The sequence below is a fragment of the Leucoraja erinacea genome, unplaced genomic scaffold (genome assembly GCF_028641065.1).
Source record: "Leucoraja erinacea ecotype New England unplaced genomic scaffold, Leri_hhj_1 Leri_179S, whole genome shotgun sequence".
NCBI classification, from domain to species: Eukaryota; Metazoa; Chordata; class Chondrichthyes; order Rajiformes; family Rajidae; genus Leucoraja; species Leucoraja erinaceus.
The window spans coordinates 20,271-47,861 of NW_026576080.1; the positions used below are offsets into that span (position 1 = coordinate 20,271).

At 57.2% G+C, this 27,591-nt stretch overlaps 1 protein-coding gene across 1 annotated transcript in view; it reads right to left on the reverse strand.

Moving 5' to 3' along the window:
• The window catches only part of rnpc3 (RNA-binding region (RNP1, RRM) containing 3), a gene marked incomplete at its 3' end in the record, with an annotated part of 34,883 nt that extends 20,236 nt beyond the window's left edge, over positions 1-14,647 (reverse strand). The window contains exons 1-4 of the mRNA XM_055666051.1: positions 14,580-14,647; positions 10,187-10,397; positions 3,177-3,224; positions 1,998-2,119 (exon numbers count right to left, since the gene is read on the reverse strand). Coding sequence (XP_055522026.1) covers positions 1,998-2,119; positions 3,177-3,224; positions 10,187-10,351 — 335 coding nt within the window. The remainder of the gene's footprint in view (positions 1-1,997; positions 2,120-3,176; positions 3,225-10,186; positions 10,398-14,579) is intronic.
• Between the last annotated feature and the right edge of the window lie 12,944 nt (positions 14,648-27,591).

Genomic DNA, 27,591 nt, shown 5'->3' on the forward strand with positions numbered 1-27,591 from the left:
CTACGTAGAGATTTTGATAGGAAGCAAACGTTACAGCAGCTGAGTAAAGATCGGTCAAATGGTAGGTTCAATGAAGATCGGGCGAGGGGGATTGGGGGTGGGGGAAAAGTATCTCTAACTTGGGACTTGCCTCAATGAGTACTGAGATGGATTATCATTCCACACCAAATGTCTTAGACCGTTTATGCAGTTATCACAACATTATGCTGGATATGGATCAACGGACTATGTATGGTACATGCTGTAAATTAGTCAAACAAATGTTCTTCTTTAGGTACTGTTGTTTCTGGGATGGGGGTGACTGATTACAAATAACCCACAATCTATATTTTGTCATAATGTGGCTGAAACAATGGCATATTTTGTGATATTTATTGAGATAGAAAGATACAACTGAGTTTGGGCAAGATATTACCTTGTAACATTCTGTATGCCTGATAGATATTGTGAGATGGAACTCAGAAATTATGGGAGGATTACATAAAAGTACAATTCAAAGATAATGACTATACAGAGTGTTCTTATTTCCATCATGATATTTGAGTATAGGAGCAGGGAGGTTCTACTGCAGTTGTACAGGGTCTTGGTGAGACCACACCTGGAGTATTGCGTACAGTTTTGGTCTCCTAATCTGAGGAAAGACATTCTTGCATAGAGGGAGTACAGAGAAGGTTCACCAGACTGATTCCGTGGGATATCAGGATTTTCATATGAAGAAAGACTGGATAGACTCGGTTTGTACTCTCTAGAATTTAAAAGGTTGAGGGGGGATCTTATAGAAACACAGAGAGTGATGAATCTCTGGAATTCTCTGCCACAGAAGGTAGTTGAGGCCAGTTCATTGGCTATATTTAAGAGGGAGTTAGATATGGCCCTTGTGGCTAAAGGGATCAGGGGGTATGGAGAGAAGGCTGGTACAGGATACTGAGTTGGATGATCAGCCATGATCGTATTGAATGATCGAAGGGCCGAATGGCCTACTCCTGCACCTATTTTCTATGTTTCTATGAACATACAATAGTGATATAGGGCACCAGGTCCCACTACGCACGGTAAACTCACGAGCTACTACGGTATAACTAGGAGTTAAAAAGTATCACATTTTTAAATCCCGAGTATATTTAACTTGTGGACATTTTTCATCATGTTGAAAAATCTTCACGAGTTACGACTTTTCCACAGTACCCGCCGTTAGCGTTACGAGCCGCTCAGAGACATCCCGAGCTCCGACGCACCCACTACGTACATTTGGTGTGCTCTTGGGTGAACTCGCACAGTGGGACAGGCAGGGCTTTTAGTGTAACTTTAGTGTTAGTTTAGGTTAGCTGTTGTGTGTGGTGAGACTGTGGAGCTGCTTAAGGCAGCTCGTTGCTGCCCCCCAGTGGCATGGCTGGGCAGTGCCGGCACAGGGAGCACTGCTCACTGAAACCTTCACACTAAACCTTCACCTCCCCTCCCCATCTCACCCACAGAAACAAGGGGCAACTCCAGCACCTCACCACCCACTCCCCCCCCCCCCCCCGCAGAGAATCACCCCCCTCACTCCCCCCCCCCCCCTCCCACTCCTGCTTGCCCCCTCCAGCACCTCACTCCCCATATACAGAGGGCTTCTCCCTCACTTCCGGCACACCACCCCTCTCTCCTCTCCCCCCTCTCACAGTGTGTGGCTCTGGGTGTCGGTGCTGGACGTTGGTGGAGGGGTATCGAGGGCGGTGGTGGGGTCGGCGCTGGTTGTGGGCCGGAGATCGGACACGCCCTGTGGCAAGGGTCAGCGCGCTGCCCACTGCCTGGTCACCCAGACCCCAGCGGTCCCCTGCCACAGAGTGTCCATCACACGGACCCTGAGGGGCCCCAGTTCCAGCGTGGACCCCTGCCCACATCCCCGCGGTCCCCAGGCACAGAGAGAGTCGGGGCGAGGCACGGGGCACGGTGGCGGCGGCACGGGGCACGGGGAACGGGGTACGGTGGTGGCGGCGGCAGGGATGGGCGTTACGTACGGTTTGCTGCCTCCAGACCGCTGCTCCGAGTCCGGTGTTGCCGCTGGCCCTTCCTGCTCCTTGGCAAACTCCACCACCAGCGTGTGGCCCAAACATCGCAACTGGTGCAGCCGGGACAGCGCCTACAACACACACGTCACACAAACATGCACGCACACGCCACCGTCACACACAGGCACACGTCACACATGCACACACACACCACATCACACATACATGCACGCACACGCCACCATCACACACGTCACACATACATGCACATACACGCCACCGTCACACACGCAGACACACACACGCACACACACGCCACGTCACACATGAACGCACACGCCACCATCACACAGGCACACGTCACACACGCACACACGCACATGTCACACATGCACACACACGCCACGGCACATATACATGAACGCACACGCCACCGTCACACACGCAGACACACACACGCAACCGCACACATGCATGAACGCACACGCCACCGTCACACACGCACACACACCACCATCACATGCACACGTCACACACACACACGTCACACAAACACACGCCACGGTCACACACACACGTCACACAAGCAAACACACGCCATGGGCACACACGTCACACACACACGCATGCATGCAAACATGCACCACAGGCACACACGCAAACACACACAGATGCACACGCACAGACACACACAGACAACAGTCATTAGTCATAGGAGCAGAATTAGGCCATTCGGCCCATCTAGTCTACGCCGACATTCAATCATGGCTGGCCTATATCTCCCGCTCAACCCCATTCTCCTGCCTTCTCCCCATGACCCCTGACACCCGCACTAATCAAGAATCTATCTATCTCTGCCTTAAATATATCCGCTGACTTGTGGCCTCCACAGCCGTCTGTGGCAAAGAATTCCACAGATTCACCACCCTCTGACTAAAGAAATTCCTCCTCATCTCCTTCCTAAAGGAACATCCTTTAATTCTGAGGCTGTGCCCTCTGGTCCTAGACTCTCCCACTAGTGGAAACATCCTCTCCACATCCACTCTATCCAGGCCTTTCACTATTCTGTACGTTTCAATGAGGCCCCCCCCCCCCCCCCCTCATTCTTCTAAACTCCGTCACTCTGGTGAATCCCGTTTACTGAGGCCTTCAGAATGGTGGTGGGTTTAACACTGACACAACACCTACCTTGGCCGCTGCATGGGTGGACGAGAAAGTGGCAAAAGCCGTATGTTTCTGCAAAAGAGAACAATTGTACACATTTAGTTTACACATTCAGCGCAGAAACTGCCCCTTCAGCCCACCGAGTCCCCACCGACCAGCGATCCCCGCACATTACCACGGGCGGCGCAGCGGGTAGAGCTGCTGCCTCACAGCGCCAGAGACCCGGGTTCCATCCCGACTACGGGTGCTGTCTGTACGGAGTTTGTACGTTCTCTGCCTGGGTTTTATCCGGGCGCTCCGGTTTCCTCCCACACTACAAAGACGTGCAGGTTTGTAGGTTAATTGGCTTGGTGTATGTTGAAAACAAATTGTCCCCAGTGTGTGTGGGACAGTGTTAATGTGCGGGGATCGCTGGTCGGTGTAGACTCGCTGGGCCGAAGGGCCTGTTTCCATGCTGTATCCCTAAACTAAACTATCCCACACACACTCGTGATAATTTACATTTACACCAGCTAATTAACCTACAAACCTGCACGTCTTTGGAGTGTGAGAGAAAACCGGATGTCTTGGAGAAAACCCACGCAGGTTACGGGGAGAACGTGCAAACTCCGTACAGACAGCACCCGTAGTCGGGATGGAACCCGGGTCTCTGGCGCTGTGAGGCAGCAGCTCTACCCGCTGCTCCACCGTGCCACTGGTAGTGCTGCTGCCTCAATAGACAATAGACAACAGGTGCAGGAGTAGGCCATTCGGCCCTTCGAGCCAGCACCGCCATTCAATGTGATCATGGCTGATCATCCCCGTTCCTGCCTTCTCCCCATATCCCCTGACTCCGCTATCTTCAAGAGCCCTATCTAGCTCTCTCTTGAAATTATCCAGAGAACTGGCCTCCACCGCCCTCTGAGGCAGAGAATTCCTCGGTGACAGAGAGACAGGTTAGTTTAATTCCCCCCCTCGATTCCACCCCTCACCCACACACTGGGGGCAACTTACAGCGGCCCATTAACCCCCTCAACCCGCACGTTATTGGGATGTGGGAGGAAACCGGAGCACCCGAGGAAAACCCACGCGGTCACAGGGAGAACATGCAAACTCCACACAGACAACAATAGAGGTCGGGATCCATTCCCAGTCTCTGGAGCAGTGAGGAAGATGCTCTATCAGTGGCTCCACTGGGTCACCCTGAGTAATGTCTATTCATCGTGTTGCTGCTTGTGGGACTTGCTGTGAATAGAGCAGAGAGTGGTGGATACTGGCCGGTCCATCACAATACTGACCCCCCCACCATCGAAGGTCCATCACAGTACTGACCCCCCCACCATCGAAGGTCCATCACACAGTACTGACCCCCCCACCATCGAAGGGATCTACAGGAGTTGCTGCCTCAATAAGGCAGCCAGTATCATCAGAGACCCACACCACCCTGGCCACTCTCCCATCTCGCTGCTACTATCGGGGAAGAAGGTACAGGAGCCTGAAAACCGTGACCTCCAGGTTGAAGAACAGCTTCTTCCCAACACCATCAGGCTGTTGAACACTGCACAACACTAACCTCTCATTACCCTTTCCCCTGACTAGTCTGAGGAATGATCTCGACCTGAAACGTTACCTTCCTTCTCTCCAGAGATGCTGCCTGTCCCGCTGAGTTACTCCAGCTTTTTGTGTCTACAGCAACTATGATTTTCTCTGCACTGTGGCTGCACTCCGGACCTCAGTTAGCATCTTTATGACTACCTAGTACTGCAGATTATGATGTTATATTATTGATTTTGTATATTATTGCACCTTTTTATTGCAGTTGCAAGCCTGTGAAGCTGCAACAAGTAAGAGTTTCATTATTCTGTTGCCGGATCAGATGACAATTAAATAGTTGACTGGAGACTCAACAACTGACTGCGTTTAAGAGGATTTTGGATACATGGATATGCAGGGAATGGCAGTATAGAATGGATTAGGTGCAGGCAGATACAGATTGGTCTCGCCATCTTGCTCAGCACACACATAGTGGGCCGAAAGGCCTCTTCTTGTGCTGTACTGAAGATGCACACATAATGCTGGAGTAACTCAGCAGGTCAGGCAGCATCTGTGGAGGGAAGGAATGGGTGTTCATATGTGATGGGGTAGAATTAGGCCATTTGGCCCATCAAGTCCTTCACCGCCATTCAATCATGGCTGATCTATCTCTCCCTCCTAACCCCATTCTCATGCCTTCTCCCCATAACCCCTGACACCCGCACTAATCAACAATCTATCTATCTCAGCCTTAAATATATCCACTGACTTGTGGCCTCCACAGCCGTCTGTGGCAAAGAATCCCACAGATTCACCGTCCCTCCGGCTAAAGAAATTCCTCCTCATCTCCTTCCCAAAGAAACGTCCTTTAATTCTGAGGCTGTGCCCTCTGGTCCTAGACTCTCCCACTAGTGGAAACATCCTCTCCACATCCACCCTATCCAGGCCTTTCACTACTCTGTACGTTTCGATGAGGCTCCCCCTCATTCTTCTAAACTCCAGCGAGTACAGGCCCAGTGCCGACAAACGCTCATCGTATGTTAACCCACTCATTCCTGGGATCATTCTCGTAAACCTGCTCTGGACCCTCTCCAGAGCCATCTCACGATGTGTTGGGTGGAGACCTTCTTCAGACTGTTGTACTGTTCTATGTTCAAGTAAGTAAGTTTATTGGCCAAGTATTCACATACAAAGAATTTGCCTTGGTGCTCCGCCCACAAGTAACAACATGACATACAGTGACAGTTACGAATGACTCAGAAAACACTAAACATTAATAATAATAAAACATTAATAATAAAACACCATTGATCAAGCATGTAAACCAACAAAATACCAGATCAAAGGGAGGCTACAGATTTTTGGCTGTCGTAGAGCAACTACTCGTGGATAAAAGCTGTTTTTATGTCTGGCTGTGGCAGCTTTGACAATCCGGAGTCGCCTTCCAGAGGGAAGTGATTCAAAGAGTTTGTGGCCAGGGTGAGAGGGGTCAGAGATGATCTTGTCCACTCACTTCCTGGCCCTTGCAGTGTACAGTTCACCAATGGAGGGAAGGTTGCAGCCAATAACCTTCACAGCTGATCGGACAATTCGCTGCAGCCTCCAGGTGTTGTGCTTGGTGGCTGAGCCAAACCAGACCATGATGGAGAAGGTGAGGACAGACTCTACGATGGCCGTGTAGAATTGGACCATCATTGCCTGTGGCAGATTGTGTTTCCTCAGCTGCCGTAGGAAGTACATCCTCTGTTGTGCCTTTTTGACTGTGGAGTTGATGGTAGCCCCCCCACTTAAGGTGTGATTGTAATTGTTAAATATTTTATATCAGGGGACTGAGAGCAATGCACGGTATTCAGGCTCAGTCTAGACTCAAGAGTCAATAGTGTTTTATTGTCAGGTGTCCCAGATAGAGGCATGACGTTCGAGCTTGCAGCAGCACGACACAATATGGAGACATAGAAACATAGAAATTAGGTGCAGGAGTAGGCCATTCGGCCCTTCGAGCCTGCACCGCCATTCAATATGATCATGGTTGATCATCCAACTCAGTATCCCGTACCTGCCTTCTCTCCATACCCCCTGATCCCCTTAGCCACAAGGGCCACATCTAACTCCCTCTTAAATATAACCAATGAACTGGCCTCAACTACCCTCTGTGGCAGAGAGTTCCAGAGATTCACCACTCTCTGTGTGAAAAAAGTTCTTCTCATCTCGGTTTTAAAGGATTTCCCCTCTATCCTTAAGCTGTGACCCCTTGTCCTGGACTTCCCCAACATCGGGAGCAATCTTCCTGCATCTAGCCTGTCCAACCCCTTAAGAATTTTGTAAGTTTCTATAAGATCCCCCCTCAATCTTCTAAACATGGTGAACTGTAAACAATACAATAAATAATCACAAACACATACATATACATGGATCATCTATATGTAGGGGGGGTGGGAGATTGCAACCTTCACGTGGTCCACCCTGTTTCGACGAATGCAATCAACCCGGCGTGCACAATCAAATAAGATCAAATAGAACAAGTTGTCCTACATCGTTAGGCTGTGCCGCTGTAAGCAAGAAGAAGGTAGACGAAAATGCTGGAGAAACTCAGCGGGTGCAGCAGCATCCATGGAGCGAAGGAAATAGGCAACGTTTCGGCCCAAATCATAAGGAAATAGGCAACTTCTCCAGCACTTTTGTCTACCTTCGATTTTCCAGCATCTGCAGCTCTTTCTTAAATACGCACGAAGATCTCTATATATATACACACACTCATTCACACACACACACACACTAATAGTGCAACAACAGTGTTAGTTCAGAGTGTGTTTGAGGTTATCGTGTTTAATGCTGAATGGCTGTTGGGAAGAAGCAGTTGCCTGGAGCAGGACGTTCCAGTTTTCAGGCTGGTGTACTTTCTTGCCACTGGTGTGTGGCCAGGATGGTGTGGGCCTGTGACAGACAATGCTGGCTGCAGTCTGAAGACGTCTGTGTGTCTCTGTGTCGTCAGTAGTGCTGTGTGCGGGAGGAGCGGTGTGTGGGGGTCTGTGGCCAGGGTGCTGTGGGTCTCTGGGAGACGATGCTGGCAGCACAGTCACCGTCTGTGTGTCTCTGTGCCGTCAGTAGAGCAGTGTGCGGGAGGAGCGGTGTGTGAGGGGTTATTGGGAGGTGTGAGAGAGGAACATATGTTGTGGATGGTGGAGGCACAGAGCTGCTGCCGGCAGCTGACAAGATGCTGCAGCAAAGGTCACTGCAAAAATAAACCTCATGGTGTAGGAGGCAACAGGCTGATGCGATTACAAGGCTGGCTGACAAACAGCAACATCAGCCATACAAATCTGGTGAGCACCATCAGTGTAGTTTATTGTCCCGTGTACCGAGGTACAGTGAAAAGCTTTTGTTGCGTGCTAACCAGTCAGCCGAAAGACAATACATGATTACAATCGAGCCGTCTACAGTGTACAGATACAGGATCACGTTTAGTGCAAGGTAAAGACAGCAAAGTCCGATCAAGGATAGTCCAAGGGTCCCCAATGAGGTAGTGAGTAGTTCAATACGAAAGATAGATACAAAATGCTGGAGTAACTCAGCGGGACAGGCAGCATCTCTGGAGAGAAGGAATGGGTGACTTTTCGGGTCGAGACCCTTCTTGAGAACCCTCACTTCTAATCCTAATGCATGGTCTCAACCTGAAGCATCACCCATTCCTTCTCTCCAGAGATGATGAGTTCCTCCAGCATTTAGTGACTGTGTTCGGTTTAAACCAGCATCTGCAGTTCCTTCCTACACAGTAGGTCAGGACCGCTCTCTAGTTGGTGAGAGGACGGTTCAGTTGCCTGATAACAGCCGGGAAGAAACTGTCCCTGAATCTGGAGGTGTGAGTTCGTTTTCACACTTCTGTACCTCTTGCCCGATGAGAGAGGGGAGAAGAGGGAGTGACCGGGGTGAGACTGGTCCTTGATGATGCTGCTGGCCTTGCCGAGGCAGCGTGAGGTGTAGATGGAGTCAATAAAATTCAAGATCCTTCTTTTATGTTAACAAAGCCCTTAACGGGCTTGCCCCCACCTACATCAAAAGTCTGCTTACCCACCACACCACCTATGGGGGGAGGGTGTGTGTGTGTGGGGGGTGGGGGCGTGTGTGGAGGGGAGGGGATGTGGGGGGGAGGACGTTTGGGGGAGGGGATGTGGGGGGGGGGGGGGGGGGGGGAGTACATTGAGGGAAGGTGAGACAGTGGCAGTGGCTGGCCAGTGACAGTTGAATCAGAGCCCGGCAGGGGTGTTGGGTCAGCAGATGCCTGTGGGGATGGGATGGATGGAGATAGTCACAAGGTCATAAGTGACAGGAGCAGAATTCAAACCATCAAGTCTACTCCACCATTCAATCACGGCTGATCTATCTCTCCCTCCTAACCCCATTCTCCTGCCTTCTCCCCATAACCCCTGACACCCGCACTAATCAACAATCTATCTATCTCTGCCTTAAATATATCCACTGACTTGTGGCCTCCACAGCCGTCTGTGGCAAAGAATTCCAGATTCACCACCCTCGACTAAAGAAATTCCTCCTCATCTCCTTCCTAAAGAAACGTCCTTTAATTCTGAGGCTGTGCCCTCTGGTCCTAGACTCTCCCACTAGTGGAAACATCCTCTCCACATCCACTCTATCCGGGCTTTTTGTTATTCTGTAATATTCTAACCCGCCCATTCCTGGGATCATTCTTGTAAACCTCCTCTGGACCCTCACCAGAGCCGGCACATCCTTCCTCGGATATGGAGCCCAAAATTGCTCACAATACTCCAAATGCGGCCTGACCAGCGCCTTATAGAGCCTCAGCATCACATCCCGTGTTTGTATACAAGCCCTCTTGAAGGACAGAGGCAGTTGGTAGACCTCCCCACCATCGAAGGTCCATCACAGTACTGACCCCCCCACCATCGAAGGTCCATCACAGTACTGACCCCCCCACCATCGAAGGGATCTACAGGAGTCGCTGCCTCAATAAGGCCGCCAGCATCATCAGAGACCCACACCACCCTGGCCACTCTCTCATCTCGCTGCTACCATCGGGGAAGAAGGTACAGGAGCCTGAAAACCGTGACCCCCAGGTTGAAGAACAGCTTCTTCCCAACAACCATCAGGCTGTTGAACACTGCACAACACTAACCTCAGCAACTATGATCTCCTGTGGACTGTGTCTGTGGTTGCAATACTGTCCATCGATTTGTACTAGTATAGTTTCCCAGTATTACGGTTATTAATTGATTGTATTGCTGATTATTGTATATTTATTTGTGGGTTATTGCAAGCTGCAGCAAAGGTTTCACTGCTGGTTGATATGGCCATTACACACTGGTGACTCTTATCTTCACATCAGCGTCCCACGCTTTGGCCAGTTGTGTTCGATCGTACAAGTTTGGCAAACACTAGTTCCTCGTTCACCTTCTCCACACATTAAACCAACAGACCGAATAAAGTCTCCCAAAGTTTCAGTCATATGTGGCGATCATAGAGCCACCGCCACTCTGTTGCAGACTTACCAGCCTTCCTTTGTCTGCTAACGCTCTCACCGACTTGGCCCCAAAATACTTCAGCAGCTCCACCTTCTCGCTGCAGGTCAGCTCGGACGGGAGATGCCTCACCAGGATGGTCTTGTTGCCGCTGACCCAAGCAGGCGGGCTCCCCACACAGCCCGACACAGCCATGCCTCTCAGATGACCAATACTGCACTCTGGCCACTGTGACTGCACACTGTGAACAGATGGGAGACTTGTCAGGGGAGCTGGTGCAAGGGGCAGGGAGGGGGGGGGGGGGGTGCAGGGGAGGGGGTACAGGAGAGGGGGGTGCAAGGGTTATGGGGTGCAGGGGCGAAGGTGGGGGTGCAGGGGAGAGGGGGGGGGAGGGGGGGGGGGGGTGCAGGCGAGGGGGGGTAGGGGGGGCAGGGGAGGGGGTGTAGGGGGAGGGAGGGGGGCAGGGGAGGGGGTGCAGGGGAGGGGGGGGCAGGGGAGGGGGGGGGGGAGGGGGTGTAGGGGAGGGGGGTGTAGGGGAGGGGGGGCAGGGGGGGGGGGGGGGAGGCGGCAGGGGAGGGGGGGCAGCCGGGGGGGGGGGCAGGGGAGGGGGGGGGGGGGGGAGGGGGTGCAGGGGAGGGGGTGTAGGGGAGGGGGTGGGGAGGGGGTTGCAGGGGAGGTTGCAGGGGGCAGGGGGGGTGCAGGGGAGGGGGGGGGGGTGCAGGGGAGGGGGTGCAGGGGGGGGGGCAGGGGAGGGGGGTCAGGGGGGGGGGCAGGGGGTGCAGCAGGGGCAGGGGGGTGCTGCAGGGGAGGGGGGGGTAGGGGAGGGGGCAGCAGGGGAGGGGCAGGGGGGTGGCAGGGGGGGGGGCAGGGGGGGCAGGGGAGGGTGCAGGGGGGGTGCAGGGGGGGGAGGGGGGGGTTGCAGGGGAGGGGGAGCAGGGGCAGGGGGGTGCAGGGGAGGGGGGGTTGCAGGGGGGGGGGCAGGGGAGGGGGTGCAGGGGGGGGGGGTGCAGGGGGTTGCAGGGGGAGCAGGGGAGGGGGGGGGTGCAGGGGAGGGGGGGGGGGGTGTAGCAGGGGAGGGGGGGGGTGCAGGGGAGGGGGCAGGGGAGGGGGGGGGGGGGGGGCAGGGGAGGGGGGGTGCAGGGGGAGGGGGTGTAGGGGAGGGGGGGCAGGGGAGGGGGGGGCAGGGGAGGGGGAGGGGGCAGGGGAGGGGGTGCAGGGGAGGGGGGTGCAGGGGAGGGGGGTTGCAGGGGAGGGGGGGCAGGGGAGGGGGGGCAGGGGGGGGTGGGGGGGAGGGGGTGGGGAGGGGGGGCAGGGGGCAGGGGGGGTGCAGGGGCAGGGGGGGGGGTGCAGGGGAGGGGTGCAGGGGGGGGGGGGGGGGAGGGGGGGCAGGGGAGGGGGGGGCAGGGGAGGGGCAGGGGGGGCAGGGGGGGCAGGGGTAGGGGGGGTGCAGGGGGGGGGGGGTGCAGGGGAGGGGGGGCAGGGGAGGGGGGGGGGGGTGTGCAGGGGCAGGGGGGCAGGGGAGGGGGGCAGGGGGGGGGTGTGTAGGGGGAGGGGAGGCAGGGCAGGGGAGGGGGTTGTAGGAGGGGGGGGGGGGGGGGCAGGGGAGGGGGCAGGGAGGGGGGAGGGGGTGCAGGGAGGGGGAGGGGGTTGGGGGGGGTGTAGGGGAGGGGGGGCAGGGGGGGGGGTAGGGGAGGGGGGGCAGGGGAGGCGGGGAGGGGGGGCAGGGGGGGGGGTGCAGGGAGGGGGGGGGCAGGGGGAGGGGGGGCAGGGGGGGGGTGCAGGGGGGGGGGGGGGCAGGGGGGGGGGGGGGGGGGGGGGGGGGGCAGGGGAGAGGGGGGTGGGCAGCGGGGGTGGGGGGGGGGTGGGGGGGGAGAGGGGGGGGGGGGTGAGGGGGGGGGCAGGGGGGGAGGGGGGTAGGGGGGCAGGGGAGGGGGGGTAGGGGAGGGGGGTAGGGGAGGGGGGGGAGGGGGGGGGGGGGGGGGGGGGGGGGGGGGGGGGGGGGGGGGGGGCGGTGGGGGGGGGGGGGGGGGGGGGGGGGGGGGGGGGAGGGGGGGGGGGGGGGGGTGTGCAGGGGGGAGGGGGGGAGGGGGGGGGGCACAGGGGAGGGGGGGCAGGGGAGGGGGGTGGGGGGGGGGTGCAGGGGAGGGGGTGCAGGGGAGGGGGGGCAGGGGAGGGGGGTGCAGGGGGAGGGGGGGTGCAGGGGAGGGGGGGTTGTAGGGGAGGGGGGGCAGGGGAGGGGGGTAAGGGGGAGGGGGGGCAGGGGGGGGGTGCAGGGGAGGGGGGGGGGCAGGGGAGGGGGGGCAGGGGAGGGGGGGCAGGGGAGGGGGGGTGGCAGGGGGGGGGGTGCAGGGGAGGGGGGGCAGGGGGGGGGGTGGGGGAGCAGGGGAGGGGGGGCAGGGGAGGGGGGGGGGGGGGTGTAGGGGAGGGGGTGCAGGGGAGGGGGGGCAGGGGAGGGGTGGGGAGGGGGAGGGGGGGCGGTAGGGGAGGGGGGCAGCCGGGGAGGGGGGGGGGGAGGGGGAGGGGGGCAGGGGGAGGGGGGGGGCGGGGGGGGGTGTAGGGGAGGGGGGGGAGGGGGGACAGGGGAGGGGGGGCAGGGGTGTAGGGGGTGTAGGGGAGGGGGGGCAGGGGGGGGGGTGCAGGGGAGGGGGGGGGGGGGGGGGGGGGGGGCAGGGGGGGGGGGGGGGGGGGGGGGGTGTAGGGGAGGGGGTAGGGGGGGGGGTGGGCAGGGGGGGGGGGCAGGGGAGGGGGGGGCAGGGGAGGGGGTGGCAGGGGTGGGGGGGGGGGGGTGTGGGGGAGGGGGCAGGGGGGGGGTGTAGGGGAGGGGGGGGCAGGGGAGGGGGGTTTGTTGGGGAGGGGGGGGGGGGGGGGGGGGGGGGGCGAGGGGCAGGGGGGGGGGGGGGGGGGGGGGGGGGAGGGGGGGGGGGGGGCGGGGGGGGGGGGGGGGGGGGGGGGGGGGGGGGGGGGGGGGGGGGGGGGGGGGGGGGGGGGGAGGGGGGGGGGGGGTGTAGGGGAGGGGGGGCAGGGGAGGGGGTGTAGGGGAGGGGGGGGGGAGGTAGGGGAGGGGGGGCAGGGGGAGGGGGGGCAGGGGAGGGGGGGTGTAGGGGGGGGGGGCAGGGGGAGGGGGTGTATAGGAGGGGGGGCAGGGGGAGGGGGTGTAGGGGAGGGGGGGGCAGGGGAGGGGGTGTAGGGGAGGGGGGGCAGGGGAGGGGGGTAGGGGGGGGGGGGGTGCAGGGGAGGGGGGGCAGGGGGGGGGTGTAGGGGAGGGGGTGTAGTAGGGGAGGGGAGGGGAGGGGAGGGGGGGATGGGGAGGAGAGGAGATGGGGAGGGTAGAGGGGGGGAGTTAGGGGAGGGGGGGGGGGCGGGGGGGGGGGGGGGGGGAGGGGGGGGTAGGGGAGGGGGGGGGTAGGGGGGGGGGGTGTAGGGGAGGGGGGGGGCGAGGGGGGGGGGGTGGTAGGGGAGGGGGGGCAGGGGGGGGGGGGGGGGGGGGGGGGCAGGGGAGGGGGGGCAGGGGGGGAGGGGGGGCAGGGGGGGGGGGGGGTGGGGGGGGGGGGGGGGGGGGGGGGGTAGGGGGGGGGGGGGGGGGGGGGTGGGTGGGGGAGGGGGGGGGGGTAGGGGAGGGGGGGGGAGGGGAGGGGGGAGGGGAGGGGGGGGGGGGGGGGGGGGGGGGGGGGGGAGGGGGGGCAGGGGAGGGGGGGCAGGGGGAGGGGGGGGCAGGGGAGGGGGGGCAGGGGAGGGGGGGGGCAGGGGAGGGGGGGCAGGGGGGGGGGGCAGGGGAGGGGGGCAGGGGAGGGGGGGCAGGGGAGGGGGGCAGGGGAGGGGGGGGCAGGGGAGGGGGAGGGGGGGGGCAGGGGAGGGGGGAGGGGGGGGGGGGGGCAGGGGGGGGGTAGGGGAGGGGAGGGGGGGAGGGGAGGGGGTGTAGGGGAGGGGGGGCGGGGGGGGGGGTAGGGGGGGCAGGGGAGGGGGGGGGGTGTGGGGGAGGGGGGGCAGGGGGGGGGGAGGGGGGGCAGGGGGGGGGGGCAGGGGAGGGGGGGGGGGGGGGGGAGGGGGGGGCAGGGGAGGGGGGGCAGGGGAGGGGGGGCAGGGGGGGGGGGCAGGGGAGGGGGGGCAGGGGGGGGGGGCAGGGGAGGGGGGGGGGGCAGGGGAGGGGGGGCAGGGGAGGGGGGGGGCAGGGGGAGGGGGGGGGGGGGGAGGGGGGGCAGGGGAGGGGGGGCAGGGGAGGGGGGGCAGGGGAGGGGGGCAGGGGCCACTGTTCCTCGATCAGGGGGAGCTGGCTCAGGGGGAGGGAGTGCAAGGGTCAGAGTTCAGGAGTGAGAGGTGGTTCAGGGGGGGGGGGAGGTCCTCTCTCTCCCCCCGCGGGTCAGGGGTCAGGGTGCGGGGGTTATTGGGGCCTCTCTGGGGGTTCACCAGCCCCCCCCCCACTCACCGCGCTCCCCGTGTGCCGCACGCATGCGCCGCTGCCCCTCTTATGCGTCAGACGTCAGCGCGTAGACCCACCTCCACGTGTACGTCAGCGCGTAGACCCGCCTCCACGTAACGTGTCGGCCCCGGCGCCGCGTGATCAGCATTTGCACCCCGTGTACAATGCACCCTGTACCCCATGTACAATGCACCCTGTACCCCATGTACAATGCACCCTGTACCCCATGTACAATGCACCCTGTACCCCATGTACAATGCACCCTGTACCCCATGTACAATGCACCCTGTACCCCGTGTACAATGCACCCTGTACCCCATGTACAATGCACCCTGTACCCCATGTACAATGCACCCTGTACCCCATGTACAATGCACCCTGTACCCCATGTACAATGCACCCTGTACCCCATGTACAATGCACCCTGTACCCCGTGTACAATGCACCCTGTACCCCGTGTACAATGTACAATGCACCCTGTACCCCGTGTACAATGCACCCTGTACCCCATGTACAATGCACCCTGTACCCCGTGTACAATGCACCCTGTACCCCGTGTACAATGCACCCTGTACCCCGTGTACAATGCACCCTGTACCCCGTGTACAATGCACCCTGTACCCCGTGTACAATGCACCCTGTACCCCGTGTACAATGCACCCTGTACCCCGTGTACAATGCACCCTGTACCCCGTGTACAATGCACCCTGTACCCCATGTACAATGCACCCTGTACCCCACAATGTACAATGCACCCTGTACCCCATGTACAATACACCCTGTACCCCATGTACAATGCACCCTGTACCCCGTGTACAATACACCCTGTACCCCGTGTACAATGCACCCTGTACCCCGTGTACAATGCACCCTGTACCCCGTGTACAATGCACCCTGTACCCCGTGTACAATGCACCCTGTACCCCGTGTGTACAATGCACCCTGTACCCCATGTACAATGCACCCTGTACCCCGTGTACAATGCACCCTGTACCCCATGTACAATGCACCCTGTACCCCATGTACAATGTACACCCTGTACCCCATGTACAATGCACCCTGTACCCCATGTACAATACACCCTGTACCCCATGTACAATGCACCCTGTACCCCATGTGTACCCCGTGTAATGCACCCTGTACCCCGTGTACAATGCACCCTGTACCCCGTGTACAATGCACCCTGTACCCCATGTACAATGCACCCTGTACCCCGTGTACAATGCACCCTGTACCCCGTGTACAATGCACCCTGTACCCCGTGTACAATGCACCCTGTACCCCGTGTACAATGCACCCTGTACCCCGTGTACAATGCACCCTGTACCCCGTGTACAATGCACCCTGTACCCCGTGTACAATGTACCCCGTGTACCCCGTGTACAATGCACCCTGTACCCCGTGTACAATGCACCCTGTACCCCGTGTACAATGCACCCTGTACCCCGTGTACAATGCACCCCGTGTACAATGCACCCTGTACCCCGTGTACAATGCACCCTGTACCCCGTGTACAATGCACCCTGTACCCCATGTACAATGTACCCCGTGTACAATGCACCCTGTACCCCGTGTACAATGCACCCTGTACCCCGTGTACAATGCACCCTGTACCCCGTGTACAATGCACCCTGTACCCCATGTACAATGCACCCTGTACCCCATGTACAATGCACCCTGTACCCCAGTACAATGCACCCTGTACCCCGTGTACAATGCACCCTGTACCCCGTGTACAATGCACCCTGTACCCCGTGTACAATGCACCCTGTACCCCGTGTACAATGCACCCTGTACCCCGTGTACAATGCACCCTGTACCCCGTGTACAATGCACCCTGTACCCCGTGTACAATGCACCCTGTACCCCGTGTACAATGCACCCTGCACCCCGTGTACAATGCACCCCGTGTACAATGCACCCTGTACCCCGTGTACAATGCACCCTGTACCCCGTGCACACTGCACCCTGTACCCCGTGTACAATGCACCCTGTACCCCGTGTACAATGCACCCGTACCCCGTGTACAATGCACCCTACAATACCCCGTGTACAATGCACCCTGTACCCCGTGTACAATGCACCCTGTACCCCGTGTACAATGCACCCTGTACCCCGTGTACAATGCACCCTGTGCCCCGTGTACAATGCGCCCTGTACCCCGTGTACAATGCACCCCGTGTACAATGCACCCCGTGTACCCTGTACCCCGTGTACAATGCACCCCGTGTACAATGCACCCTGTACCCCGTGTACAATGCACTCTGTACCCCGTGTACAATGCACCCTGTACCCCGTGTACAATGCACCCTGTACCCCGTGTACAATGCACCCTGTACCCCGTGTACAATGCACCCTGTACCCCAGTGTACAATGCACCCCGTGTACCCCGTGTACAATACACCCTGTACCCCGTGTACAATGCACCCTGTACCCCATGTACAATGCACCCTGTACCCCATGTACAATGCACCCCTGTACCCCCCTGTACAATGCACCCTGTACCCCGTGTACACTGCACCCTGTGTCCAGTGTACACTGTACCCCGTGTACAATGCACCCTGTACCCCGTGTACAATGCACCCTGTACCCCGTGTACAATGCACCCTGTACCCCGTGTACAATGCACCCTGTGTACCCCGTGTACAATGCACCCTGTACCCCGTGTACAATGCACCCTGTACCCCGTGTACAATGCACCCTGTACCCCGTGTACAATGCACCCTGTACCCATGTACCCCCGTGTACAAGGTACCACCCGTGTACAATGCACCCTGTACCCCGTGTACAATGCACCCTGTACCCCGTGTACAATCCACCCTGTACCCCATGTACAATGCACCCTGTACCCCATGTACAATGCACCCTGTGCCCCATGTGCAATGCACCCCGTGTACAATGCACCCCTGTACACCCCATGTACAATGCACCCCGTGTACAATGCACCCTGTACCCCGTGTACAATGCACCCTGTACCCCGTGTACAATGCACCCTGTACCCCATGTACAATGCACCCTGTACCCCGTGTACAATGCACCCTGCACCCCCATGTACAATGCACCCTGTACCCCATGTACAATGCACCCTGTACCCCCTGTACCCCGTGTACAATGCACCCTGTACCCCATGTACAATGCACCCTGTACCCCATGGACAATGCACCCCTGCACCCCGTGTACAATGCACCCTGTACCCCATGTACAATGCACCCTGTACCCCATGTACAATGCACCCTGTACCCCGTGTACAATGCACCCTGTACCCCGTGTACAATGCACCCTGTACCCCGTGTACAATGCACCCTGCACCCCATGTACAATGCACCCTGTACCCCATGTACAATGCACCCTGTACCCCATGTACAATGCACCCTGTACCCCGTGTACAATGCACCCTGTACCCCATGTACAATGCACCCTGCACCCCGTGTACAATGCACCCTGTACCCCACAATGCACCCTGTACCCCATGTACCATTCACCCTGTACAATGCACCCTGTACCCCATGTACAATGCACCCTGTACCCCATGTACAATGCACCCTGTACCCCATGTACAATGCACCCTGTACCCCATGTACAATGCACCCCATGTACAATGCACCCTGTACCCCCTGTACCCCGTACAATGCACCCTGTACCCCGTGTACAATGCACCCTGTACCCCGTGTACAATGCACCCTGTACCCCATGTACAATGCACCCTGCACCCCGTGTACAATGCACCCTGTACCCCGTGTACAATGCACCCTGTGCCCCGTGTACAATGCACCCTGTACCCCATGTACAATGCACCCTGTACCCCGTGTACAATGCACCCTGTACCCCGTGTACAATGCACCCCGTACCCCGTGTACAATGTACCCCGTGTACAATGCACCCTGTACCCCGTGTACAATGCACCCCCCGTGTACAATGCACCCTGTACCCCAATGTACAATGCACCCTGTACCCCCCTGTACAATGCACCCTGTACCCCGTGTACAATGCACCCTGTACCCCGTGTACAATGCACCCCGTACCCCGTACCCCATGTACCCCGTGTACAATGCACCCTGTACCCCATGTACAATGCACCCTGTACCCCATGTACAATGCACCCTGCACCCCATGTACAATGCACCCTGTACCCCGTGTACAATGCACCCTGTACCCCATGTACAATGCACCCTGTACACCATGTGCAATGCCCCCTGTACCCCATGTACAATGCACCCTGTACCCCATGTACAATGCACCCTGTACCCCATGTACAATGCACCCTGTACCCCATGTACAATACACCCTGTACCCCATGTACAATGCACCCTGCACCCCGTGTACAATGCACCCTGTACCCCGTGTACAATGCACCCTGTACCCCATGTACAATGCACCCTGTACCCCATGTACAATGCACCCTGTACCCCATGTACAATGCACCCTGCACCCCATGTACAATGCACCCTGCACCCCATGTACAATGCACCCTGCACCCCATGTACAATGCACCCTGCACCCCGTGTACAATGCACCCTGTACCCCGTGTACAATGCACCCTGTACCCCGTGTACAATGCACCCTGTACCCCGTGTACAATGCACCCTGTACCCCGTGTACAATGCACCCTGTGTACAATGCACCCTGCACCCCGTGTACAATGCACCCTGCACCCCGTGTACAATGCACCCTGCACCCCATGTACAATGCACCCTGTACCCCATGTACAATGCACCCTGCACCCCGTGTACAATGCACCCTGCACCCCGTGTACAATGCACCCTGCACCCCGTGTACAATGCACCCTGCACCCCATGTACAATGCACCCCGTGTACAATGCACCCTGCACCCCGTGTACAATGCACCCTGCACCCCATGTACAATGCACCCTGCACCCCGTGTACAATGCACCCCGTGTACAATGCACCCTGTACCCCGTGTACAATGCACCCTGCACCCCGTGTACAATGCACCCTGTACCCCGTGTACAATGCACCCTGTACCCCGTGTACAATGCACCCCGTGCACCCCGTGTACAATGCACCCTGCACCCCGTGTACAATGCACCCCGTGTCCCATGTACAATGCACCCCGTACACCGTGTACAATGCACCCTGTACCCCATGTACAATGCACCCTGCACCCCGTGTACAATGCACCCTGTACCCCATGTACAATGCACCCTGTACCCCATGTACAATTGACCCTGTACCCCGTGTACAATGCACCCTGTACCCCGTGTACAATGCACCCATGTACAATGCACCCTGTACCCCGTGTACAATGCACCCTGTACCCCGTGTACAATGCACCCTGTCCCCCGTGTCCAATGCACCCTGTACCCCGTGTACAATGCACCCTGTACCCCGTGTACAATGCACCCCGTGTACAATGCACCCTGTACCCCGTGTACAATGCACCCTGTACCCCGTGTACAATGCACCCTGTACACCGTGTACAATGCATGTACACCCTGTACAATGCACCATGTGTACAATGCACCCTGTACCCCGTGTACAATGCACCTGTGTACCATGTACAATGCACCCGTGTACCCCGTGTACAATGCACCCTGTACCCCGTGTACAATGCACCCTGTACCCCGTGTACAATGCACCCTGTACCCCGTGTACAATGCACCCTGTACCCCGTGTACAATGCACCCTGCACCCCCCTGTACCCGTGTACAATGCACCCTGTACACCCATGTACCCGTGTACAATGCACCCTGTACCCCGTGTACAATGCACCCTGTACCCCGTGTACAATGCACCCTGTACCCCGTGTACAATGCACCCTGCACCCCGTGTACAATGCACCCTGTACCCCGTGTACAATGCACCCTGTACCCCGTGTACAATGCACCCTGTACCCCGTGTACACTGCACCCTGCCTACAATGCACCCTGCACCCCGCACCCAATGCACCCTGCACCCCGTACAATGCACCCTGCACCCCGTGTACAATGCACCCTGTACCCCGTGTACAATGCACCCTGTACCCCGTGTACAATGCACCCTGTACCCCGTGTACAATGCACCCTGTACCCCGTGTACAATGCACCCTGTACCCCCTGTACCCCGTGTACAATGCACCCTGTACCCCGTGTACAATGCACCCTGTACCCCGTGTACAATGCACCCTGTACCCCGTGTACAATGCACCCTGTACCCCGTGTACAATGCACCCTGTACCCCGTGTACAATGCACCCTGTACCCCATGTACAATGCACCCTGTACCCCATGTACAATGCACCCTGTACCCCGTGTACAATGCACCCTGTACCCCGTGTACAATGCACCCTGTACCCCGTGTACAATGCACCCTGTACCCCGTGTACAATGCACCCTGCACCCCGTGTACAATGCACCCTGTACCCCGTGTACAATGCACCCTGTACCCCGTGTACAATGCACCCTGTACCCCGTGTACAATGCACCCTGTACCCCGTGTACAATGCACCCTGTACCCCGTGTACAATGCCCGTGTACAATGCACCCTGTACCCCGTGTACAATGCACCCTGCACCCCCTGTACCCCATGTACAATGCACCCTGTACCCCATGTACAATGCACCCTGTACCCCGTGTACAATGCACCCTGTACCCCGTGTACAATGCACCCTGTACCCCGTGTACAATGCACCCTGTACCCCGTGTACAATGTACCCTGTACCCAATGCACCCTGTACCCCGTGTACAATGCACCCTGCACCCCAATGTACAATGCACCCTGCACCCCGTGTACAATGCACCCTGTACCCCGTGTACAATGCACCCTGTACCCCGTGTACAATGCACCCTGTACCCTGTGTACAATGCACCCTGTACCCCGTGTACAATGCACCCTGCACCCCGTGTACAATGCACCCTGTACCCCATGTACAATGCACCCTGTGTACAATGCACCCTGTACCCCGTGTACAATGCACCCTGTACCCCGTGTACAATGCACCCTGCACCCCGTGTACAATGCACCCTGTACCCCATGTACAATGCACCCTGTACCCCGTGTACAATGCACCCTGCACCCTATAGAAACATAGATAATAGCTGCAGGAGTCGGCCATTCGTCACTTCGAGCCCGCTAATCAAGGCTGATCATCCAGAATCAATACCCATTTCCTGTTTTTTCCCCATTAGCCCTAAGAGCTAAATCTAACTCTCTCTTGAATACATCCAGTGAATGAGCCTCCACTGCCTTCTGTGGCAGAGAATTCCACAGATTCACAACTCTCTGGGTGAAAAAGTTTGTCCTTTCATTGAATTTCATTGTCCTATCTGGGACACATGACAATAAACGCTCTTGAATCATGAATCTTGAAATGGCCGCCCCCTTATTCTTAAACTGTAACCCCCTGGTTCTCCATGTTCCATGTCCATGTTCTCCAGAGATGCTGCCTGACGAGGGTCGCCAACATTCTCGCTCCCAAATCAGGGACAAAGGGTCAAAATACGGGACAAATTCCCCACGGCAATCCGTTGAGCGACTGGGCCGTGACTGGGTGAATGATGAGTTGGCCCCGGGTGCTGGACTGTACACAAAGCCCAGCCGGCGGGACCAGCTGAGGAGTTTTGGCCCGGGGGCCGCGTGCACAGTCCGGCGCCTCGTCCAACTCGTGAACCGATGATCGGCCGTGAGAAGGAGGGGCGGTGGTGGTGTCGGCGGTCAGCGAAGGTCCGAAGGTCGGACAGCTGGCCGGTACTGCCGACCCCCGCACCCTGTACGGGGTACATGGGCGAGGCGCCCATGCTGCAATGCTGCTGCACTCATGGGCTGCACTACGTCGGGACGGGTGAGGCGGGGCCGGACACAGCGCTCCGACCCGACAGTCCCCTCGACCCGAGTAGTAGCGGTCAAATACGGGACGAGGGCACTCGGCATTATTATCTAAATGGTGGCCGATGTGGGAAAGGGGGGAATGCAGCGATACCCCAACTGTCATGGTACACCAGTCATTGAAGGTAGGCATGCAGGTGCAGCAGGCAGTGAAGAAAGCGAATGGTATGTTAGCTTTCATTGCAAAAGGATTTGAGTATAGGAGCAGGGAGGTTCTACTGCAGTTGTACAGGGTCTTGGTGAGACCACACCTGGAGTATTGCGTACAGTTTTTGGTCTCCAAATCTGAGGAAGGACATTATTGCCATAGAGGGAGTACAGAGAAGGTTCACCACAGACTGATTCCTGGGATGTCAGGACTGTCTTATGAAGAAAAACTGGATAGACTTGGTTTATACTCTCTAGAATTTAGAAGATTGAGAGGGGACCTTATAGAAACTTACAAAATTCTTAAGGGGTTGGACAGGCTAGATGCAGGAAGATTGTTCCCGATGTTAGGGAAGTCCAGGACAAGGGGTCACAGCTTATGGATAAAGGGGAAATCCTTTAAAACCGAGATGAGAAGAACATTTTTCACACATGAGAGTGGTGAATCTGTGGAATTCTCTGCCACAGAATGAAGTTGAGGCCAGTTCATTGTGTATATTTATGAAGGAGTTAGATGTGGCCCTTGTGGCTAAGGGGATCAGACCGTATGGAGAGAAGGCGAGGCGATAGGCTACTGAGTTGGATGCTCAGCCATGGGCATACTACGTGGGGACGTGCAGGCTCGAAGGGCCGAACGACCTACTCCTGCACCGAATTTCTAACGGTTTAATGGGACAAGGGCGATCCCGTACGGGGGCAAACCGATATAGCCCAATATACGGGATGTCCCGGCTAATACGGGACAGTTAGCGACCCTATGTCGGACCCACTGAGTTACTTCAGCATTTATGTGCTTATCTTCGGTTTAAACACCTATAGTTCTGTCCTATGTATACCTCCTCTGGCAGATTGTTCCATACATCCACACCTTTACATCAATGACCCCATGGACGTCCCTGGCCAGGACTTGTCCCAAAAGCAGTGGACAACCCTCAACCGCTTGAGGACAGGCATCAGACGCTATGGAGCGGCGATGAGGAGGTGGGGCCTCGTGGACAGTGAGCGCCTCCTGCGAGTGTGGGGACCCAACGCAGACAGTGGAGCACATCGTCACCAGTTGCCCACGAGGTCTGTTTGACCTGGACCATGACATGTTGGCCTGGCTCACCTCAACGGAGCTGCAGGTCTAAAGAACACACAACAGAAGAAGAAGACCACCTTTCCCCCCTCACCTTAAACTTATCCACTACAGGTACAGATCAGCTCCCAAGTACCTCCCCCGACACATAGTCTTTGTCACATTCGGAGCTCTCACACCTTCCACAGGCTGTCTGTGTAGTGAAGACTGATGTACCGTTCCCCACCTGTAGCCCAGCTCCACCTCCTGTCTGAAGGAGGGATCGACCCGAAACGTCACCCATTCCTTCTCTCCAGACATGCTGGCTGTCCCACTGAGTTACTCCAGCATTTTGTGCCTAGCCACCTCCCAGATCTCCCCTCTCCCCTCTCCTCGCTCTGACATGCTGGCTGTCCCACTGAGTTACTCCACAACCTCATCTCTGTCCGTAGCCACCTCCCGGATCTCCCCTCTCCCCGCTCTGATCTCTCCTCTCCCTGATCTCCCCTCCACAACCTCATCTCTATCCGTTTGCAAACACATTGTCATTTGGACCCCTTGAGGTCCAAACGAAATGCCGTTTCTGCAGCCATACATTACACACAAATAGACCCAAGACACAACATAATTTACGTTTTACATAAACATCCATCACATAGCTGTGATGGAAGGCCAAAAAAACTTATATCTCCACTGCACTCTCCCCCCCCCGATGTCAGAGTCACTCAGCAAAGCCCCCAGCTCTGCGATGGCGATTGGATAGGTGCCGTTTCAAAGCCACGCTGGGTGTAACTCAGCGGGTCGCATCTATGGAGTCTTGGTGTTAGGTAACGTTTCGGGCGAAACCCGTAAGGGTTTCGGCCCGAAACGTTGCCTATTTCCAGAAGGATTTCGGCCCCGAAACGTTGCCTATTTCCTTTGCTCCATAGATGCTGCTGCACCATAACTCAGCGGGCCAGGCAGCATCTGTGGAGAACATGGATAGGTGATGTTTCACAGAGTGCTGGAGTAACTCAGCGGGTCAGGCAGCATCTGTGGAGAACATGGATAGATGAGGTTCACAGAGTGCTGGAGTAATTCAGCGGGTCAGGCAGCATCTGTGGAGAACATGGATAGGTGACGTTTCACAGAGTGCTGCAGTAACTCAGCAGGTCAGGCAGCATCTGTGGAGAACATGGATAGGTGACGTTTCACAGAGTGCTGGAGTAATTCAGCGGGTCAGGCAGCATCTGTAATGAGAAGGAATTAATGACAGTTTGGGTCGAGTTTGAAGAAGACTCCACTATCTTTAAGAGCCCTATCTAACTCTCTCGAAAGTATCCAGAGAACCGGCCTCCACCGCCCTCTGAAGCAGAGAATTCCACACTCTCACAACTCTCTGTGTGAAAAAGTGTTTCCTCGTCTCCGTTCTAAATGGCTTCCCCCTTATTCTTAAACTGTGGCCCCTGGTCCTGGACTCGCCCAACATCGGGCACATGTTGCATGGAATGGTGGACTAGACTTGATGGGTCGAATGGCAAAATTCTGCTCCGAGAACATCTTGCAGTTATGAGCATGAGGACGTGCAAACTCCTCACAGACAGCACTCCATGTCAAGATGGAACCCGGGTGTCTAGCGCTGTGCCACTCTAACTTCTTTGCTGAAGCTTCCGCAAGCAGCTGGGTTGTTACGAGCTGGCGAGCTGGCGACTAGTGCCTGCCCATTGATGCTGCTCCCATTGACATTCCACCCTTTAGGTCACCCAGAGAACCTTGGCTGTGACTTGCCTTCTCTGCTCCTTCTTGGGAAAGGCAGCGAGACTGCAGCTGAAACCTCTCCCCCTCCACGACACCCCACTGTGCCAGGATTCCTCTCGACTTGGCACCTCTGCCAGCGACTATTTTTACCTTGGAGTGGCCTGCTTCCTGTTGCAGAGTTACTGCTGCTGTAAACCTTGTGATCCTCAGCTCCAGCTCCCAGACGCTCCCTGTTGATGCCTTCTCCATGTGGCCTGGCTTCCTTCCCAGAACAAGTCTCGGTCTGTTGCCTACCTTCTTGGCCCAGGATCACCCTGATGAAGAAAGTTCTCCTGCACACACTTCACAAATCCTGCCCTCTCCTCGCCCCAACCGTTAACTCTTGCTTCTCTCCCCATCCATGCTGACTGACCAGTTCACTGGAGAACATGGACCTTCTTCAGGCTGACTTGTGGTCGGGGGGGGAGGGGAGGGGGGGGCATGACAAAGCCTGGCGAATGATAGGTGGATACAATAGACAATAGGTGCATGAGTAGAGGCCATTCGGCCCTTCGAGCCAGCACCGCCATTCAATGTGATCATGGCTGATCATCCTCAATCAGTACCCCGTTCCTGCCTTCTCCCCATATCCCCTGACTCCGCTATCTTTAAGAGCCCTATCTAGCTCTCTCTTGAAAGCATCCAGAGAACCGGCCTCCACCTCCCTCTGAGGCAGAGAATTCCACAGACTCACCACTCTCTGTGAGAAAAAGTGTTTCCTCGTCTCCGTCCTAAGTGACTTACCCCTTATTCTTAAACGGGTGAGTGGGGGGTTAGAAACATAGAAACATAGAAATTAGGTGCAGGAGTAGGTCATTCGGCCCTTCGAGCCTGCACCGCCATTCAATATGATCATGGCTGATCACCCAACTCAGTATCCCGTACCTGCCTTCTCTCCATACCCCCTGATCCCTTAGCCACAAGGGCCACATCTAACTCCCTCTTAAATATAGCCAATGAACTGGCCTCAACTACCCTCTGTGGCAGAGAGTTCCAGAGATTCACCACTCTCTGTGTGAAAAAAAGTTCTTCTCATCTCGGTTTCAAAGGATTTCCCCCTTATCCTTAAGCTGTGATCCCTTGTCCTGGACTTCCCTAACATCGGAAACAATCTTCCTGCTTCTAGCCTGTCCAACCCCTTAAGAATTTTGTAAGTTTCTATAAGATCCCCTCTCAATCTCCTAAATTCTAGAGAGTATAAACCAAGTCTATCCAGTCTTTCTTCATAAGACAGTCCTGACATCCCAGGAATCAGTCTGGTGAACCTTCTCTGCACTCCCTCTATGGCAAGAATGTCCTTCCTCAGATTTGGAGACCAAAACTGTACGCAATACTCCAGGTGTGGTCTCACCAATACCCTGTACAACTGCAGTAGAACCTCCCTGCTCCTATACTCAAATCCTTTTGCAATGAAAGCTAACATACCATTCGCTTTCTTTACTGCCTGCTGCACCTACATGCCTACTTTCAATGACTGGTGTACCATGACACCCAGGTCTCGCTGCATCTCCCCCTTTCCCAATCGGCCACCATTTAGATAATAGCCTGCTATTGGTTGACAGACCAAAGATGAGAAGACAAACAGTGTTAGATAAGGAGAGCAATGGGTGTGATTCCACGAGGGGGGGGAAGGCGGAGGGAATTGTTTGAAGGTCAGTCCCCAAAATTGTAGAATTCACCCTTCACCGCTGTGTGTGAACTGCCCAAGCGGAATATGAGGTGCTGTTCCTCTAGTTTGTGGCTGGGCCTCACTCTGGCAATGGAGGAGACCCAGGACAGAGAGGTCAGTGTGGGAATGGGAGGGGGAGTTGAAGTGTTCAAGAAGGAACTGCAGATGCTGGAAAATCGAAGGTAGACAAAAATGCTGGAGAAACTCAGCGGGTGCAGCAGCATCTATGGAGCGAAGTAAATGGGCGACATTTCGGGCCGAAACCCTTCTTCAGACTGATGGGGGGTGGGGGGGAGAAGGAAGGAAAAAAGGGAGGAGGAGGAGGAGCCCGAGGGCGGGGGGATGGGAGGAGACAGCTCGAGGGTTAAGGAAGGGGAGGAGACAGCAAGGGCTAGCAAAATTGGGAGAATTCAACGTTAATGCCATCAGGATGCAAACTGCCCAGGCGGAATATGAGGTGCTGTTTCAAGAAGGAACTGCAGATGCTGGAAGATCGAAGGTACACAAAATTCAAGAAATGATTCAAAATTCAAGAAAGGGGAGTTGAAG